The sequence below is a fragment of the Etheostoma cragini genome, chromosome 3 (assembly GCF_013103735.1).
Source record: "Etheostoma cragini isolate CJK2018 chromosome 3, CSU_Ecrag_1.0, whole genome shotgun sequence".
Taxonomy (NCBI): Eukaryota; Metazoa; Chordata; class Actinopteri; order Perciformes; family Percidae; genus Etheostoma; species Etheostoma cragini.
The window spans coordinates 3,285,240-3,307,080 of record NC_048409.1 but is presented as its reverse complement, the minus strand read 5'-3'; the positions used below and the strand labels follow the sequence as shown (position 1 = coordinate 3,307,080).

The window sequence follows — 21,841 nt, the reverse complement described above, 5'->3', positions numbered from 1 at the left end:
TTGGGGTGCCATGTCATCTGCTGGTGTCGGTCCACTCTGTTTCCTGAGATCCAGGGTCAACGCAGCCGTCTACCAGCACGTTTTAGAGCATTTCATGCTTCCTGCTGCTGACCTGCTCTATGGAGATGGAGATTTCAGGTTCCAACAGGACTTGGCGCCTGCACACAGCACAAAATCTACCCGTGCCTGGTTTACGGACCATGGTATTTCTGTTCTAAATTGGCCAGCCAACTCCCCTGACCTTAGCCCCATAGAAAATCTGTGGGGTATTGTGAAAAGGAAGATGCAGAATGCCAGACCCAAAAACGCAGAAGAGTTGAAGCCACTATCAGAGCAACCTGGGCTCTCATAACACCTGAGCAGTGCCATTAGCTCATCGACTCCATGCCACGCCGCATTAACGCAGTAATTGAGGCAAAAGGAGCTCCAACCAAGTATTGAGTATTGTACATGCTCATATTTTTCATTTTCATACTTTTCAGTTGGCCAACATTTCTAAAAACTCCCTTTTTTGTATTAGCCTTAAGTAATATTCTAATTTTGTGACACAATGAATTTGGGATTTTCATTTGTTGCCACTTCAAATCAATCAATCAATCAAAATTAAATGAAATAAACATTTGAATGCATCAGTCTGTGTGCAATGAATAAATATAATGTAAAAGTTACACCTTTGGAATGCAATTACTGAAATAAATCAAGTTTTTCAAAATATTCTAATTTACTGGCTTTTACCTGTGTGTGTGTGTGTGTGTGTGTGTGTGTGTGTGTATATATAAACATCCATATAAATGTGTGTGTGTGTGTGTGTGTGTGTGTGTGTGTGTGTGTGTGTGTGTATATATAGGCTAAACAAAAATGGCTTTTTTTAAGCTATTTTTTGTGGTGTGAAGCAAAAAAAAGTACTTAAAGTTTATGGCTAAATAATAACTAAAGACATTCCTACCACACTTGTTGCATTAAGCTTGCAGGCTTAACTAAGATGAACGTGGTGAACATCATATAAAACCTATATCAATGTTTTTTTCTCCATGTCACAAAGACTGATAGATTTTTTGTGATGCAAGTATTCAATACTCCGGAAATTTAAAATAGTAAAGAAGTGTAAAGACGACTGTCTAAGAAATGTGTGACCAGCAGTATCACGACTGCTAGAATAGGAACAGAATCATGTCATGTCCAATCAATAACGATGTGTGGGGGCAGTTTTTATTCTGAGATGCTTTTTATTGAGCCATCTAGAGGAGTTGTGTGCTTGTATGTGTGCTTCAACAAAACATGTAATGAAAGACGTTCACTTAGTGATCCTGACATACCGTGCCTGTTTTCTGTCTCTCTCCATCATGTACTATCCTCGATAGCTGTCAACACTGGCCCTAGATGGCTCAAGTACCAGTCATATCAGATGCAGTGTGTTAGTAAATTAAGGGACAAGATGCACACACAGCCCCCAGACATCTCCAGGTCCTTCACCGTGGCTGTCTTCATCCATCAGAATAGATTTCTCTATATTCCACCCAGCAGGTTGAATCATTTTTGTGGAAGCAGCAGTCACAGCTCACAGCCTCCCGGGGTAAATGTCAGCTGTACCATTAGGAAGGAGCCTGGTAGGGAGCCTCCAACGCCTTCTTACCCTCACATCGTCACAGTCCTCACGGCGCCCACAGCGCAGCTGAGCTGTAGCAACAGATGCGGGCGTATGCAAGGCGGGGAATTTGTCCATGGGCCAGCGTGGATGGATGTGTGTTTTTGTGCATACGTCTGTGCCGACTCTAACTTCTGTCTGCTCTTTGGCTATATGAAATCCTCATGGATGAGGTATTCATACGCACACCCTTTCTGCCTTTCCAAATCTTATATTGAACTCCAACAATATCCCATCATCAGCGACTGCCTGCAAAACCTGTAAACCTGTCAGGATTTTCTGTTCCCCCGTATCGTCTCCTACCATCTGCCCAAATGGAAAGAAAGAGACGGAGACACGCTTGAACACTACACTTCCTGTCCTGTATGCCTTACCAAATTTACGTTAGGAGAAGTATATTGGAGGGGAGCATTGTGTCTGTATATTTTCTAAGTTATAATTTGTACAAAGCAAGCTTACAGGTATAGGCAAACCCAGCAGCACTCTGTGTGTCTGTCTCACATCCTCAGTCTTCTCCTTGTCACCCTTTCCTTTTTAAAAAGAAGACACACATCAGAGTTGAGAGCAAGAAAAGAGAAAGGAGAGGGGAAGACTTTCTCCTGCAGGTAGGACTGTCATTGCAGGTGTTGGTCCACCCGTGGTGAGATGTGACACTGATGCCACCTCAGGTGAATTTGATTTGTAGTGCCAGGTAGTAGTACAGGAGAGTGTAAAGTGAATCAGCCACACCTACGTTTCCTTGCACTTTAAAGGCAAAAGCCTAGAGGACCACCACGATACCTTCTGGTTCTGTCTTTGCTAATCACATTTCATCTAAGGGGACATCATGCCCAGGCAGACTGGAAATTCTGATAGCTGCTGACACTGTGTGATATGATATATTGGCAGATAGCACCTTGATAATTGCTTGAGCTGTCATGAAAGCACAATTGATTTCCTCTAGAGATACAGTTAGAATAATAAAAGGTTGCTTTGGCTGTAACTCGGACCAGACTGGGCGAGCCAGATGGAGATTTTGACTGGTTATAGTTTTTTTTTTAAATTATTATTTAATTTTTAAACATTGAGAACAATACAATAGCCAGACTTACAGTACTTCATGGTCACGGATCCAGTCTATGATCTAGACCAATGTTTCCCAAACTTAGGGTCGGGACCCAAAATGGTTCGCAGACTCGTTTTATTTGGTCGCCAGTTAGCAGAGTAAAATGCATATCAATCTTATGTGAATGAGCGTTCTTTTTTGCTACACTGGTCTGTTCAGCTCAGATGCTGTGGTTTTTTTTTTCTCTCTCTCTCTTTTCTTATCCTAGGAGGGGATAAGAAAATGAGTTGAGAAAGGGGTGAGACACAGAAAGGAGAATACAGACCTTTTCTGTTTTTGTTTACCTTTATAATGGCATAAATACTGTATACTTCATATACATTTAAATTCATGGTTTGTTCCATCTTTTGTCCACGGTTTAAAAATGTAGATGTTACAATGCTTCATGGTGTATTTTTGTAAATTTGGGTCCCGGGGAGACACTGAATTTCTCTTTTTGGTCTTGGGCTGAAAAGGTTTGGGAACCACTGATCTAGACCAAAGTTCATTCCCAACATTCCCATTTTTGTTAATATATAAGAACACATTAGAACCCAAACAAGGGTGCATTAGACATAGAGAGACATATCTCAAATACACATAGAAACAAAAGACAACTACATAATTATTTTGTTAATAAGTGTTGCATAAAGTCAAATACAACCCTTGATTACCACTGTCTTGACAACATTCAGGACATCGTTCCTGCATGTTGTGTTTGATTAACATAGGACACCCATTTTGACCAAAGGACTACTAATCTATTAATCTTTCCATCTTGTAGATTTCATTAACAAATTCTGTGACTCTTTATTCTTAATTCCTGGGCTTTGACTTCCAAATGAAATGTGAGGATAGTAATGAGAATACTTAGGTGAAGGCACTGCTCCACTGGTGAAGAGCCCACTGATGTTACCTGGACTGGATAATTGTTGTTTATGCAAATAACTAGTGCTGGGCAATATATCAATATTATATGTTGATATTGTGATCTGAGACTGGATATCTTAACCCTTGTGTTGTCCTTGGGTCAAATTGACCCGCTTTATGTCAGAAACATGGATTTCTTTCAACCAAATTGCCCAAAAATAACACAGATGATTCCATACAACCTTTTTCAGTTAAAATTAATGATTACTTTTATTTAATTTTTGGGGTGTTTTATTTAATCTTTTAGCATTTGAATTCTTTTTTTTTTTTAATGGTTTCAAAACCGTACAGTATGTGTACATAACTTTGACATCTACTCATCTGTGATCCACTCAACATCCTCTCATCTTAACTATTAGTCAAAATAATTCATAATTTCTGCCTTTTTAACTAAAGCTTAAATTTTAGGTATAATTTGATATAAATGAGGTTTGTTGACCATAAATTCCAAGAATAAGTGTAAATCATTCGTTCATGCATTTCATGCATGAACGAATGAAATGCATCATTAAACATGCTCAGGTTAAAAAATTAAAAAAAAAAAAAAAAAAAAAAGCACCAAAAGAATGGAAAAAGTGACTAATAAATCAGAAAAGCGACAAAAACATTGGAAATGCACAACAAAAATATTGATTTTCAATTTTGACCTGGAAGGACAAGTTCATGGTTAACGGGAAGACAACACAAGGTTTAATATTGTGATAGGACATAACTGTTATCTTTAACTGGTGTTAAAGGCTGTGTTACAGTTAAGTGATGTACTTTTCTGACTGTTTAAGTTGTTCTATTGTGTGCCTTTTCCCCACTTAGACATTATGTACACATTAATGACCACATTGCACATTATTTATCTAAAGTAGTAGTAGAGATATTGTTTACTTGTCAACCCTAGCCATAATATTGATAATGAGGTATTTGGTCAAGCATATCGTGATATCTGATGTTCTCCCTATCGCCCGGCCCTAATATGAACACATTTTGACTCTTTTCAGCAGTGTGTAGAAGAGAGAGGCAATACTTAGCGCTGAAGGTTACATTCCCTCTCTTCCCCTCTGTTCTGTCTCAGTTAGCCCGGCCATAATCACTCTCAATTTGGATGGCACAGTCCTACGCACACGTCCATGTAATTGCACTCACAGAGAGCCATGTAATATTATGCAGAGCCTGGAAAGAATATCCTGGAAGAATATTACATATGCTTTTAAAATGTCCCTTCACAGTTATTCCACTGATATTGCTCTGGCAGTTCCAAGGACACAAATTGGGAGTTGCACAATCTGCAAAATGGAATGAATGAAAACCAAATAAAGCATAATTTGAAGTTCTGCTCTATAGGAACGTTGAAAACTGAGTAGTTTACACTCACGTTTGACACAGAACTTAGTTTCGTGAATTCAGCCAAATGTATGGCTAGAAATCAAACATGAAACAGCTACTTTTCTCTTCTGAAAGCATGTACATTAGTATTTTGCCATATGGGGAAGGCAAGAGAGAGAACAGAAACTAATATGAGAATGTCTTTTTTTCATTAGAGGATAAATAAAGGACAACTCAAGCACTGGGACCCACCTAGATTCTTCAGGCATTAAGAAAAACCCTAATGAAAAGGTGTACCCCAAAATTGAGTGAGAGATGTTATGATACACAGCAGCTCAGAGAAATTATGACGAGGAGCATAAGAAGAGTGAAAATGACAGAAAATAAGCTTGAGAAAGTGAAGAGAGAGACTGTGAAATGACTTGAGGGAGCCGAGCGACAGGCGACGGAGGAGAGCCTTAGGGATGAACAAAAGAGGGATTAGATGGATGTGACCTCATCAATCGCTACAAGAACAAGTTTTAATGCATTACATTTTTCTGAGTTGGCTTTAAGTGATGTACTGGGTTTTTTTGGAACTTATTTTTCAAACTGCAATGTGCAGAAGCAGCATTTACGTTTAGTTTTTTTATTGGTCTAGATCTTGGATGTACAGTAAATTGTTTTAAATTTAGACTTTGGGCTCATTTGTTAATCTTACCGATGTATTTTGAAGGCCCTTTAAGGGACACGCCGACTTACTGGGACTTTAGCCTATTCACCGTACCCCCCCAGAGTTAAAGTCCCTTCTTATCTCCGTGCGTGCTGTAACTCTGTCTGACACCAGCATTAGCTTAGCCTAGCACAGATCCTGCCGGGAACTGGTTCGATACAAGCCTACCGCCCCCAATAAGTGACAAAACAATGCCACCTTGTTCCTGTTTACATGTTGTGATTTATTTAGTCACAGGTTGTACTAATAATAATAATAATCACATGAGACACCGCCATCTTCTAACCGCATACTAAATGGGAACTAAATTCTTGGAAAGGCAAATAAAATGTAAACGGACGGTCAACCATGTTATGGGTGTTGGTGTTGCATAGTCTGTCCACCAGAGGACGCTCTACAACGTCCCTGTTAGTGTTGGCGTTGCATAGTCTGTCCACCAGAGGACGCTCTACAACGTCCCTGTTAGTGTTGGTGTTGCATAGTCTGTCCACCAGAGGACGCTCTACAACGTCCCTGTTGACAAAACTGCTTAGTTCTTTTTTCTTGTGTTTTTGTTCAATGGATTTTAAGCTTTATGTTTAAAGTTTGTATTTTTATACATTTTATATATCGGACCTTTTTATATATTTTGATGTTGCTGTTCTGTTGTGACAATAAAACTAATTATTATCATATTGTTTCAGTGCAAACTAATATCTACAAATAGCTAATGTTAGGGTAATCTGTTTGAGTTTTGGTACGTGTTTCTGGATTATTATATTTGAAATAATGTATATCGGCATATCTATTTAAATAACCAAATATTGGTATTGGTGTCGGCCTTCAAATCGGTCGTGCTCTACAGTCAAGGATGTGATGACCTTTTTTATCGGCCAGGTCAGCCATCGCCATCCAATTTCACATAGTAATTTGATCCATTGTTGTTAGTAATGCATTGAATACAGCCACTTAAATAACCTACAACAAAGGCTTTTTTTCAGAACTTTAACTTTTGATTCTTGCTGATTTAAGAATTGCAGACTTCCCCTTTTTAAAGTAGTCCCTAAAACAGCATTCACACGCCACGACCCTGTGTGGTATGATCATTGTACCTAAGGCTAAATAGGCAAACACATTGTTCCAGGCAACAACAGCATCTTCAAGGAAGCTTAAGTAGAGGTACAGTAGCACTTAACACCTCCATTATCCGTCTTCTTTGGTCCCTTATCCTGATTGCTGTCTTTATAGCCTCACAGATATGATAACCACTGTGTCAAACTAGATATTGTTTAGTGTATTATGTTTTTAGAGCTCCTTAGAGATTTGATCTGTTCCTGGTTGTAGGCTGAGTTTTCACCTCCGAGAGAAAAGACTGCACAGCTGTCACTTGTAATAACTGTTTGCATGCGTTGTTTAGGTATGTGAATCGGATCGCAGCTCTTCTAAGCATGCTCCGCTATGCTGTGCCGTTTGGGGCTTCGTCAATCTCGATAAAGCTGCAGGCCTTTCTATAATGACCTATGGCTTAGGCTTTTGAATACATGCCAAGACAAATAGATTGGATACACACACAGAAAGAGCAGTAATGATCTTGTTTTTCAGGGAGTTAAAGGGTTATCTAATAGTATTACTGAAAACATCTGTGTAAGCATCAGCCTGTACTCGCTGCCTCACGTCTCTTGGTTTACTCATTCCTGGCAGATGTTCAATAACTGCACAAAGTCATATTTTAGGGGGTTTGTCTCAAAATTGTCTCTGTGAAAAGCAACCCAGTTATTTCTGGTGTCAATATGACACTGAAATATAGTGAAATAAGTAAGGAGAGACATCAAGTGGAAGATATACACAATGAGAAAAGGAGTGGAGATCATTTAATCCTCCTGCCCAGTCCCCCTTGCCAATTTTATTTTTGGAGGGGAGCACTTTGTCAGGATATTTTCTATGTTATATGTGCAGAAAGCAGATTATCAATATCAGATTTGCTAATATTACAAAGCCGACAGCAAACCGCTCATCTGTCTTACGTAGTCGGCACCCTCCTCCTCCTCCTCATTGTCACCACCCCTCTCTCCTTCTCTCATGTTCTGTCCCCATCTTTTTCAATATTTCCCTCTCTTCCTCATGTAGAAAGCATTTCTACTGTTCTCCCATTCACGTGTTCTCTTGTTTTCCCTCTGTGTCATCTCGCCTATCACTCAACATTATCTCTTGCACTGGCCTTTACTATTGCTCCTTACCGTGTGTGATTTAATCTTTTTCTTCTCATTTACCTAAACTGTAGATTGTAATAGAGTGTATAATGACAGTTCATCTCTGCCGAGCCACCCTGCCACCTTTGGGAGAAGCCTCCATTCCTGGGCCAATGTGCTCTTCCCCATGCCAAAGCCCACTCACCGAAGCGCTGCTGTGGCTGTCTGGAATGTAATGGAATAAAAGATGAGCTTTCGCCAGATGTAGGAAATAATTCACACATTTGTGTACAGGGAAACGTGAACTTGGGTCCGAGTGTGTGTGTGTGTGTGTGTGTGTGTGTGTGTGTATGGGTGAATTGGAATGCAAACGCGCCACATATGCTCATGTGAGCTGTCGAGCCGACTGTGTTGCAGTGGCAACTGGGCAAAAGCAGTGCTGCTGCACCGGTACCCACCCTGCTGACCTGCTTGTCACTTTGTTTCCTATGAGACCGGTCTGCTACCTCAGCTATTTTTAGACTTCAGATGTAAAAAACAAAATCCCTGGCAGCACAGTAGTATGGGCAGGTAACCTACCGTGGAGTGTACTGCAACCTTCCCTTTTAGACTGTTGGACAGTAACAATACATTCTGTCCTGTCTAATCCTGACTATCCATTTATTCACCAGGGTCAGTCACGCCGCTTAATAGTCCTGCAGCACAATGATGGATTCATTCACACCATTCAAATGCATGCACATAAAGGAACGTTGTGTGAGTACGTCTCGGTGTTTCTGTGTGTTACCGCTAATAGCTGCATTGTTTTTTACGACATTAGTCAGCATATTTGACTTATGTTTATGTTTCACTCCTGTGAAGTCTTTGTGGTAAATTCTATTTATAGTACCATAACACAAGTCAAGTTAAAGCAGTGTCACATGCCAACATTGGATACTTATTTAGTAGTTGAAAAGTTGCCTAGACATACAATATACAGTATGTTCCCTCACCAAGCTAGGTATTTCTTGTGTTTTGAAGCTTAGATTTTATGTATTTGAAGGACGTTGCAACCTGAATTAAATGATTCTGCCTAGCTCCCAGTAAGGACAGTAGTTCTTTACGTTCTCACGAGTTTAAGATTGTCTATGCTACTCGAACTATTCACCATCAACATAGGTAAAATACATTTCATTAAGACATGTGTTGTGTTTTGAGCAAAGGGTGAGAAGGTAGAAATTCTTTGAAGAAGAGCCAACTGGATCAGAGCAGCCACCTCATTATATCACTATAATAATGTTTAGCACATCCTATTCTCTTTATTTGGGAAGATCGTGTCTTCACACCGTACTGTAACAAAGAGCGAAAGGCGTAATAAAGTTGCAAAGGAAGTTTACATTATGATGCGTAGTGACGACAGTCTTCTTCCTTCCTTCCTCTGATCCCATTAGGAGTCGTCACATCGCGTCATCTGTTTCCATCTAGTTGGTCTATGGAAATCTGATTATATCATCCGTGTATTTGATTTGGCTTAGGTTTTGAGCCAGATGCCCTTCCTGATGCAATCTTCCCCACATACAGCACCAGAAGAAACCCACACGAACACAAAGGAGAACACACAGTCAACTAGAGACAGCACTAAGAATAAAAAACCCTGCTTTTAAACCTTGGGACAACATATTTGTATAGGGTTATCAATCAAATAAACAGACAGTAAAGATAAATAGAGGCATTATTATTGGTTTAGTAAGTTAGGAATACCAACTCATCAAAACACTCAACAGAAACTATCACAATTATTATAAGGATGCTCTGATCAATTAGGCAATAATTGGTTTTAGATGATAATTAAATACTAAGAACTTTTACTGGATGTATTTTTGTATTAATACAAGAAGATGAATTCAAGGTTAAATTGTAGCTTAGCGACATCTGTGACCTTAAAACAAAGATAGATGATGTTGGAAATATTATTACGATTACTTTACCAAACGGATATGTTAATATCATTAATGTAAAATGAGAGCTTCGATCATACTGTTTCATATATGTGTGCACCTGTGCTTTACACAGTTAGCTTTAGCTAGTTATCTACCTTATGCTTTACTGTAAGATTCCTTATTGTAATACATTTCAATGACTATTAGGTATTGCTTTTATGTACTATTATTGCTAATGTGCAGATCAAATTAAAATGAGAGAGATTTTGATCTCTCTGGCTGTATTCTGCAGGATTTTCTCTTCCTATTTACTAATACTTATGTATTTTATTAAAATCTGTATGGATTTAAGTGCAATTTACTGTATATAAACACATCTTAGTGTAGATTCCAAATACCTAAAATGACATAATAGGTTGGCCTGACATGTAAAGAAACACATGGTAGCACTGCGTATTGAAAAAATACTGTACAATCTACAGGATGCTGAGATAGTCTGTAGTCCATCCCAGCATGCACTCAACGAGAGGCAATGAAACAGTCTGGATAGATTTCCAATCCATCAGGGTCAACATATTCTCAATCCTGCTTGGCAATGTAGAGTCACAAATCCATTTCATGTGTGCCACTGGAGGCGATCCACCACCCCCCCACTGGGAGAACATGTAGACTTAATATACAAAGCGCTATGGCTCAACATTCAAACCTGAACTCTCTTTTGTGAGAGGATAGTGCTAATTACCAAGCTGAAGCCAGAGCAACATGTGGTTGGTTGCTGGTATTCCCTTCCATACTTTTACAGAATCCTAATGACTTTATTACATGGCAAATGCTCATTAAGTTCCATGAAAATTACCATCCGTGCCACAGAAGATCTGTGATGTTAACCGTTGCAAGACTTTTAAAACCTGGAAAGATGGAAAAGCTTTCATCATTTTCTCACCCATGGTTCACTTGGCTAGCGAAGTAACCCTTGAACAAATTAAATCACATCAGCAGGGAAATAAGAAGGCATGACATTGTGCTAATTGGATAAGCCCACCTGATGATGGCGCATGAATTGTCGCGATTTCTTTCACCTTATTTTTTGTTTGTCAGGCTTGTTGACCATTCATACACTTCACGAGCAAACGTGTAAATGCATTACAAGCAGCACTAATGCGGCTTATGAGAGCTTGTTCTAGTTAAATGGGCTTAATTGAAGCATCTTAGAGTAATAAGAGGTTGTTATTTTTTTTTATTTTAACCACTGCGTCCTTTACATTAGCAGACCAATTGGAAAACATAAGGGTAGGGAAGTTGTAACATTGTCCCTTTATTCCCAATTCTGCCTTGCCCTTGAGCAAGGCACGTACCCCACTTTCTGGCAAAATGGAGAGGAAACCCAAGCCTAATAATAACGCCAAATGCAGTGCTGTGCAATGCTGACAACATCAAATATTGCAACATTGATGTGATTAATGTGTTACACTGTTGTGAATATTGACCAGAGCTGCAGAGATGAACCGATTGATTAGTTGCCATCTATTAAATTAATCGCCAGCTATCGGTTTGAGTCATTTTTATGAAAAGAAATTCCAGATTCTAGCTTCTTAAATGTGAATATTTTCTAGTTTCTTAACTCCTTTTTTGACAGTAAACTGAATATCTTTGAGCTGTGGACAAAAGATGGAATACCCTGATCCACATCGTTCACCGTTTTCTGATATTTCATAGATCGGACAACTAATCAATCAAGAAAATATTGTTATTGCAGTCCTAATATTGACTATCATGTTTGTGTTTTCCTGCAGCATTTAATCTAAATTAGGGGTGTTTGAGAAAACAGTATTGTGGATACAATAGACCTTTTTCACGGCATATAGGGTTCACCTGTAGGAAAAGTACAGGTATATTCAAAACAATTAATTATGGCTGCATTCCATAAGAAGAGGCCCTGGTGTTGTGCATGCTGACTCACTGAAAGCTTACTGGGACACTTGATGGAATTGAGCCATCGTTAAGGTTATGATTTCAGCTTTTCCTTTCCTACTGTGACAACTCAAAGTATCTGCTCTGAAAATGGTCCATACAGCCAAGCAGGTAGACTGATTAACACATTAGCATGGAGTGCAATGGCAGTTATCTAGAGGGCCAACTAGAAATGGAACATTTGCTCGAAGCCATTTAACCTTCATGTTGTCCTCGGGTCAAATTGACCCATTTCCCTATATCAATGTTCTTTTTAACTACCCAAAGTAACATGATTGATTCCACACAACGCTCTTTGGCAAGTACAAATCTCTACTTTAATTAATATTGGTGGGTCTTATTCAATATAACAGCATCAGAAAAAGTGGTGGTCATTGACATATTCCAATCTGGGATTATCCATCAACATCCATTCCTTTAATTTTAGTCTGAATAATTCTTAATTTCTGCTTTACTAACTCAAACATAAGGTATAATTTCCTATAAATGAGGTTTATTGACCATAAATTCTAAAATAACTGTAAAAACTAATTTAATAAGTTAGTGGTACGTAGTGTTGAAAACGTCATAAAAAGTGGCCGTACCAAACAAGAGTTTGGTACGGCGGCTTTTTTTACTTGTTTGCAACAGTTTCATTTTGTGGCAGCGAGTCTTTTGTCTTTTTATATCTTGCTCACTATAGCTTACAATTTGTTGAGCTGCAGAAAGACATCTAATGTTGATGGTTCAGAGTGAAACGAACCATGACTAGCAATGATACACATACACAATTACAAAGTTATGACATATGCAATGTACTGCATGGCTACTGCTTCAAAACATAACATCAAAGTATCAAATCTAGTGATTGTACAGCTTCACAGTAAATGTGTTTTGCAAATGAATATGAATGACATCATTGATCTGTGTCCATCTCGAACAGAGCTCTGTCTGCGGAACTGCGGGATTATCTGAAAAAACACTGTAAAAATTGAGATCTGATATTATATTTTGCACCTTCCGGGTACGGATGTTCAAAAAAAGATATGAATGTGAAACACGGGATGCTTGTAATCCAGTCAGTCCACTTTACTTGAATAAATACAGATCCAAAAACATCTGCTGTTGCAGAAAGGTCCCCCCACCATCATACACACACTCCATCTGGGATGTTGCATGCAGAAAGATCATACAGTAATACAGTAAAATGAATCATCAGCCAGCCGGATATAGCTGATATACTGTATGGAAATGTTAATAACAGCGTACTGTAAATATATGAAGTTTTTTTTTTTTTTTTTAAGAGCCTTTTAAACTGTAATGCTTTCTCAAACTGCTTGGCCCAAGGGTAAAGCTGGGTGTCAGAGTGGAAATCACCCACCACTTCCCACACCTCGAAACCCAGCAAACCTTCTACCAGCAGTTATTCAAACAGATGGTGGAATGCTTTTAATTAAATTCAGTCAAGTAATTTTCATCAACAGATAAGTGTCAGCGGCGACAGAATGGCTTAGTGAATACCAAAAAGGAGCGTTCGGAGACAGGAGAGGTTTTTCATTCTCTTTGTCTCCGGCAACATCTCATCATAAGGCAGTGGTGCCAACAAGTGCCTCTTTTATGCCGGCATCAGAAGAAGTTCCTGTCAAAGTCAGAAAAGTGTAGCATCTCCAGAGGACAGGAGCAGAAAGATGAATTTGTTTTCATGCTGCCAAGCTAGGACAATAATGGAGCTGAATGAGATTCTATTGATTTGAAACACATCAGCTGCTTAACCTGTTGATAAACAGTAAAACAATCAGCTGGCACTTAATCCTTTGCCGTGTGCGTGTGCACACTCAAACTGGGCGACGTTTGCATTTGCATATTGCAGTCCTAGATTTGTGTTTGCAGCACACACCAGCACAGTGTTTTTTATACCAAAGATTTAGATCAGCGGGCAATTTCTCACACATATTGAGCCGTATGCTATAGAGCTAATTAACCAGGGCTGTTATGGAGTCCACAAGCTCCTCTGACATCTTAATTAGATCTTAATGACATTTTAGTTGGAATGGCTGAACTGAGTACCCTGAGATGAGGGAAAGCCAGTGCTGATATACTGAAGGAAACGGGAAAGTGACTGACACTAGAGACAAGTGCATGCAGGAAGGGAGAGAAGGACGGATAGTGGAGGAGATGGAGAGGCGAATAAATGGAAATGAGGAGACATTGGAGGACATTTCTGGTTTATACAGTATGTACCCACCAGTCGTATAGTGTGGCTTGGGTGAGATAGCGTGTTAAAAATAGGATTGGATTAACAGTGATGTACTTTTCATTCTGTTGTTCTCTTTCTCAAGTTCCTCTACTCCATCTTTCCTCTTTGGCTCTCTTCCAGTGGAATATTGGACTATACGTTGCCCAGTAATTACTCTGCCAATGTCCCAGTAGCATTGCATGTCTCTTACGGTCCTCTTAATCGGATTCTTAGCATTTATTACCATGAAATATCAGCATACTCAATCTGGAAATAACTATATGTGCACTGCACTGCCAATAGAGATGACACAGTAATGGTATTTCTGGCAGATAAATGCCTGATTAGATCAAATTTTGTGTAGTGCTGTGTTTTGCATTATAGATGATTCTACATGATCCGCAGTGGATTGCAGGGAATAGCCTCTCTATTTTTCTGGTGGGCCTGCTGTGTATTTTTAGCTAAGCTTTAGGTTGATGTATGTTTATGCAACTCCAAAGCAAGTCAGTGGACTGCGATTAAAGAACAATGGACTGCAGTGAATTTGCAAAATAGCGCACAGATCCACAGACCTCCAATTACCCGTGTGATTGTATCATTTTTAATAACCCACAATATCCTTTCTGCCAACGGATGCATGCACGTGTACGCAGTACAAAGAGACATACCGACAACCTCAGAAAACAAAATTACCCTATCCCAAAAAAGGGATAGGGTAATTGATTCAAATCTTCGAAGGCAAATATTTATTTAGCCGATAAGTTGCTCTGTCTATGTTTTCCAGGGCTCAGCTGGCCTGCACTGCCCTTCACCTGAGAGCAGCCATTAGAGGATAAGGGACAACACAAATAAAGCGAGCGAGAGAGAGAAATAACAGAAAGATAGGGGACGGTGATGAGGAGCCCTGAGAGAGTGAAAACCAGAGATTACATCAGAGAAAATGAGGGAGGAAAGGCTAAATAGAAACGTTGTGTGAAGCCTGTTGTGAGGGCCACAGTGAGGAATAAACACAGAGTGGATGCGGGTTGAAAGGTTGGGCAACAGGAGACACATTACTAAGAGTCAGTTGGTTGCTGCAGATGCTGCTCTGTATGCAGCCATGTCTGTTTATCACTTTCCTCTCCTCCCCAAGTCCTTGGTCTTATCTCTTTTCTGCCCCTTCTTTCTAGCCTAAATCTGTCAGAATACAGCCACAAATACCTGGCAACAGCCACCCCCTCTTTACCCATCTCCCCTTCCCTACACTGCCTTAAGCTTTTATTCATTTTCACTTCCTGCCTGTTACTCTCAGCCTTTATTCATTTTACTTAGCCTTTATGGGTTTACTTAGCATTTTATTCGCCCTTAAAGGGCAATAAAAGAAAGAGCTTATTTTTCTGTAGTGTGATCGGCAATTCATTCTAACAGATCCGGGTGCACAGATGTCTGTGTAATTTGGTAGTTTTCCTCTCAATAAGGCCATGAATTTTTTTATTTTTTTATTACAGGCGCAAAGTGGAACATGAGGCCCACGTGGTCTGGGCAGTTCTCTCGCAATCTACTTGTGGAATAAAGCATCTAGGCTGGATAGTTTATTGTAATGTTGTAAAAACTGTTGCTGGGGCTCATCTTCTGAGATGTGCTATAAATCCAGGCCATAGATAAACAAGCCAAGGCCCCTACAAACTCTAATCTGCTTATGTGTACCAGTCCTAGCCCCCTCCGACTGCTTCTTCCTTTTGTGGAGCCTCCTTTCTGTGGCAGGGCTGACTGATGACCTATTAACCCTCATCCGGCAGGGCTTTAACTACCAGGCGGCTTGTGCCCCACTCAGGCCTTTGCCTGGCGGTCTTGAGGAGCAATAGAATAGCAGTGTGTCACTCTGATGGGCTGGGAGTCAGTCAATAGACTGCCATCGCTGTCAGATACTATATCGTGTACTCGATCCGTAGCAAGTGGATAGGGATTGATCTTATTCAGCTCTCTCATAATCACCCTGTGCCTGGCATGCTTTTCATTGATCGCTATGGTAACGAACAGCTGGATGTGCATTATGGTGTGCGGCTGCACTGATTGGTGTCTGTGCGTTTCAGGTTCACGGAAGCCGATACCATTGTGATGGGGGACGTGACGTATGGGGCCTGCTGTGTGGACGACTTCACCGCCCGAGCCCTGGGAGCTGATTTCATGGTGCACTATGGTCACAGTTGTCTCAGTGAGTCTTTTTTTCTTTTCTTGTGAGTGTGCATGTTTGTCTGTCTTTCCGTCACTCTGGAGGCTTGACTATATCACAAAGAGCAACGTGAAGTGGCCGAGCATCAAGGACTTAGACCCACTGAGAGTGAGCCTGCATGAAGAAGAAGTCAGAGACAGACCGACCGACGGAGCTATTGATCAACGGAAACGTAACTAGTTAGCGCGGCCTGCCCAGCTCTAGTATTGAGGCATATCAGACCTTTGGAGCCTGGACATCAAATTTACCCAGCAGATCAATGGGGAACATGCATTAGTGGTGTCCTTTGAAAACCTCAAGCAGTTCTTGAGGACCTTCACCCTCGCCCCCGCTGTCTGTCTCTTGCAGGACATGGGAGGAAATGCTAAATCAATAGTTTTGATACATCGCTGCCAGAACAACCTCCCCTCTCCCAAATACCAGAAATGACCAACAGAATTTTAATACACTGAAACGCTTTGCCTGTGTCGGTTTGGGCGTATTTGTGTTTGTGTGTGGTGTGTGTGGACTTATATAATTTGATGATTGTGGAAGAATTACATGATTGCATGCATGTATGCTTACAAAAGAGATAAGATGTGTGCACTTTTTCATTTCGCCCCGAATAACCTAAAGAGAAAGGAACCAAAGATTAATTTGGCGTATGTTGTGAAGTTAGATATCAGATATTAATTTAAGGAGAACAATCTGTGTGTAATGGTTTCAGTGCACATGTGATCATGACCTTTATCACTCAATCATGAGGACATCCTCTGCTCTGTTGCCCAAGATGTCCGATACCTGTGGGAGATCAAAGGCAGTGTTCTGACTGGCTTATAGAGAAGGAATAGAATAAAATGCCTTCATTGTCATGATGCACAAGTTCCGCGACCTGTGCAACGAGATTGAAGCTACCCCTTTACAGTGTCAACACAAAATATAAAAATGTAAAATATACAAATACAAAATGTAAGCAGTGCAGAAAAAAAAGAGTGGTGCGCATTCCTGAGAGAAACTATGTACTGTACATACTGTATATAAAATAACAGGAAAGATAAAGGTTCAGTACACATTATGCAAAAATATAGTTTTGTGTATCAAAAGTCCTGAGTATTAAATGTTGCACAGTAATGAGATTAAGTCCTGAGTATTAAATATTGCACAGTAATGAGATTAAGTGATTGAATATTAAATATTGCACAGTAATGAGATTAAATGATTGAGTATTACATTTTGCACGGTAATGAGATTCAATTATTGAGTTTTAAATATTGCACAGTAATGAGATTAAGTGATTGAGTATTACATAATACACTGTAATGAAATTGAATGGTTAAGTAAATAATGTAAGTAATTTTGTAATCCCTCTCTGAGGAACGAGAACAAGTCTTGGTAACACTTTACAATAAGGGTACATTAATTAACATTACTTAATATGTTAATATTCATTAATTAACCTTCAATTACAGTAAAAAAAAGTCTCAAATAAACATGTATGAACAATGTTCATGTTTGTTCTTGTTAACTGAGGTATTAATTGTTGCATTATTTACCATTAGTTTATGCCTTAAATAATTGTTAATAACAGTTAACTAAGTCTATTTTACCATTATTTAACGTACTAATAAGCCTAAACCGGAAATTACCGCTAACTAAAGTATCCAACTATCATTTACTAATGCTAATGTTAACTAAGGTATTGTTTGATTTGTTGTTTAATGGTTTGTAAGATGCTATTTACATTAGTTATTACAGTAATAAGCAACACTTAACAGTCAATCATACAATATTAAACATTAGGTAAATGTTAACAAAAGGTCTCTTGATTACATCAACTGAGGGTTTACTTGGTAACCAAGGTCTTTGGCAAGTACAAATCTCTACTTTCATTCATTTTGGGGTCTTATTCAATTTTATAGCATTTGAGAAGAAAAAAATGTTTTCAAAATAGTATTGAGGAAAAGTTGACATATTCCATTTTGTGATTATCTATCAACATACTTTCCTTTAATTTTAGTCTGAATAATTACAAATTTCTGCTTTTCTAACTCAAACATGAGGTATAATTTCCTATAAATGAGGTTTATTGAACATAAATTCCAAAAATAACTGTAAAACTAAAACCCAGGTTCTTGGTAGGCGGTGTCTGACGTGGCCGGTTGGGGTTAAAATGAATAGTGGCAGTAAAAGATAATGGAAGAGTGACTAAAAAGAATAGTAGTTTGTAGTGGGATAGCGGGGTACTGCGCTGCATAACATGGCACAGCAGAGTGTAGCAGGACCACGGCGACAGCTGCAACCACGATCCATGAACCATGAACCTTTGACAATGGAAATGCAACAAAAAAAACGTTGTTACGTGTGGCGAACTTAACTGAACTGAACCGGACTCCTTGGTGGAAACGAGGCTTTAGTTCATGCAGTCAGGCCAGTATTCGTTTAATCAATGGTTACATTGTACAGGATTCAGCACGATCAAACACAAGGGGAGTTTAACATGTGTAGGATCAAAGGTAATTTCATTCAAAGGTAACAACATGCATGGTTCATTATCAAATACAGCTTCCCTCACAAGAATACTGTTGCCATCTCATCTTTTGTCATCATATAGCACCTCCATCTAGTGCAGGGCATTATGGGCTACATCAGAGAACCCTGATCTTGTATGTTTTGAAGGTATAATATAAAGGATGGGAAATGGATTTAACATAATTGATGTTTAACCCTTGTGTTGTCTTCCCGTCAGAATTGAAAATCATCAATTTTTATCTGTTTTTGTCCCTTTTTCAACACTTTTGTACTTTTTTTCAATGTTTGTCACTTTTTTTGACGTTTTCAGCACTACGTAACACTAACTTAATTACTCTAGTTCTACAGTTATTTTTGGAATTTTTGGTCAATAAACGTCATTTATATGAAATTATACCTCATGTTTGAGTTAGAAAAGCAGAAATTAGGAATTATGTAGACTAAAATTAAAGGAATGGATGTCGATGGATAATCACAGACTGGAATATGTCAACTTTTACTCAATACTTTTTCAAAACAACTTCAAATTTTTTTTTTTCAAATGCTATAAATTTGAATAAGACACCCCGAAATTAATGACAGTAGAGATTAGTACTTGCCAAAGAGCGTTGTGTAGAATCAATTATATTAATTTGGGGAATTAACAAGAACATTGATTAAGGAAAACTAATCAATTTGACCCGACAACAACATGAGACTTTAAAAACATTTTTGTAACTGATTATCTGACAAGTCTGAACCATACACACCAAGATAGAAGGAAGTGAGAGTGTGTTGGCAAGAGAGTGAAGAAGCAAATATACACAATTAGACTTCGAAGACTGGCTCAGATGGCGGGCTAGCTGCCCGGTGTTGCCGTAAGTAACACTGGACCTTCTTCTACACTACAAGCAGGTCCACACTATTTTGGTGGCATGACTCATTTTAGTAGAGCTTTGCAAAGCAGAAGAAAATGAACCCAAGGCGCCAACTTTAGTTTCAGCTAGTGTTATTGAAGTGGACCAGCATGACGCTTGGGTTTAAATAACAGGCCGAATAATCATGGGACTCAAGTCTTTTTTTTTCACCCACAGAACACCGCCATTACGGCTTCCCTCTATGTTTTCTCAAGGGCCGTCTCAGGTTGGACTGCCACAAATTGCTCATAGATCACTTCAGGCACCAAACGATTGCTGTATTATTTATAATGTCCACAAGCACCTGATATTGATTTGTCAACAAGCCATTTGTAAATAAGCCAGAATACCATTATGTCAAACCTTTTGTTAGTTCCACTTGCTATAAATGTGCATGCATATTTCTTTACAATAAGCTGCCGTGCTAAGTGACCACAGCGCTAGAACACATAGAGGAATAAAACCACGGATGGGGCACGTGAGTCCTGTCCATCTCGTTGACTCTGGTCTCTAATTGCAGCGTGTAAGTGCTCCCAGACTACCATGCTAATGTGAACACAGATCGATGTCACTTTTCTTTGCCCTTTACGTTTTGGGAGTGCCTATAAACAAGCATCAGACCGCTGTTAGTTTCAGTCTGGATTTTTTACTCAACTCCTCCAGTCCTTTTTACTCTCATGATATATTTATCTCATCGGTTTCTCACTCAACATGTAGCCAAGCCCACCTTTTCTAAATCCTTATCCATCTCCTTTTCTTCCCTCTCTGTTGACATGTAAGCCCCATTCATCACTTCTCTTGCGGGGGGTCAGTTAATTGACCCCCCCCCCCCCCCCCCCCCCCCCCCCCCCCCCCCACACACACACACACACACATACACTCACTCATAGTATCCTATTCCTTTTGCCTTTTCCTCACTTCCATGCTCTATCTTTTGGAATTTATACATTCAATTATTTTATTGCCTACCCCTACCTCCAAATTAGATTTCCATCTATTGTTTTCCAGCCTCCGTTTGTTGGAATTTCCCATTCCTCCCTCCTGGTCTCACTCCCATCTGCCTTCAATCCATCGTAAAAAAGTGCATCTCATACGTCTTCCGTCTCTCCTTGTCCACCCCGCCCCCCCCCATCTCTATTCACTCCTTCTTTCTTGCCTTTCTAACTCCACTATGTCTCTCTCAATGTTGCTTTAATCTAGGCCATCTAGTAAGCTGCACTCGCTCATAAAACAGTTGCGCCATAATGAGCCATTTGCCTAATCATAAAAAAGTCCCCTTGTAACTGATCTCCAAATTAAATTTAACGCAAGAGAAAGAATTATTATGATGATCAACGCAAATGAAAATGTTCCTTTCTTATCCGAGCCCTTTCCCCTCATTTACTTACTCTCCCCTACTTTTTTAGCATTTAGCTCACCATACCTCTAGCTACCTGTCTTAGGCCCGCGCTTGTAGTATATAGTCTGGAAAATGAATGGCAGTAATAGTAAGTGCATGTGTCACTCTCCTTCCCTTAATACTCGAGGGTCTTGCATCAGTTCCTGCATTTGCTGAAGATTCACGCTGTATGAGTTACAGTTCCATCACATGGTCGCCTACTAAGATCTATACATGTGCATGTACTGTGTTTACCATATCACTGAACATGTGCTGTGTGTTAATGTTTGAGCCACCATCTACAGTGTGGCTACAGCAGGCATACCTGACATAACATAGTGAATTATTCATCTGTTTTTCTTTTGTTTTTGTCTTCCTGCAGTCCCCATAGACTCCACAGCAGGTATTAAGATGCTGTATGTGTTTGTGGATATCCAGATGGACAATGCACACTTCCTGGACACGGTCAAGTTCAACTTCCCTCCTGGACACTCTCTGGCTCTCGTCAGCACTATTCAGTTCGTTGCAGCACTGCAGGTGATTAAGCACTGGGTCTGTGTCTCTGATTGTGTGGTTTGCGGGTAAGTCGGAGGCGGCCGAGGTAGAGTTATTCTGTATCCTTACCTGGATGATCCTTGTGTGTATTTTCTGTTTTTACCCAAGTATTTTTGTATGTCCAGCATAGGAGCACACAAGCACACACGCATGCATACTTCTGTGCATTTGTACAGTATACTTCATCCGGTTCCCGGCTTTTATGAACAAGCTCACACTCCGCACTTAAGCTCAGTTCAAGTGTGGGTTTGTCAAATCCGACAGCAGTTATTTTGGAATTGAAAGGTGGAATGAACTCTGAAGGCCTCTCGGTTCAGTCGTGCTCAGCTCT

The 21,841-nt window shown here is 39.7% G+C and overlaps 1 protein-coding gene across 1 annotated transcript in view; it reads left to right on the top strand.

Moving 5' to 3' along the window:
• dph1 (diphthamide biosynthesis 1) overlaps positions 1-21,841 on the top strand; it is a 72,752-nt gene that overhangs the window by 26,756 nt on the left and 24,155 nt on the right. The window contains exons 4-5 of the mRNA XM_034866641.1: positions 16,034-16,155; positions 21,338-21,492. Coding sequence (XP_034722532.1) covers positions 16,034-16,155; positions 21,338-21,492 — 277 coding nt within the window. The remainder of the gene's footprint in view (positions 1-16,033; positions 16,156-21,337; positions 21,493-21,841) is intronic.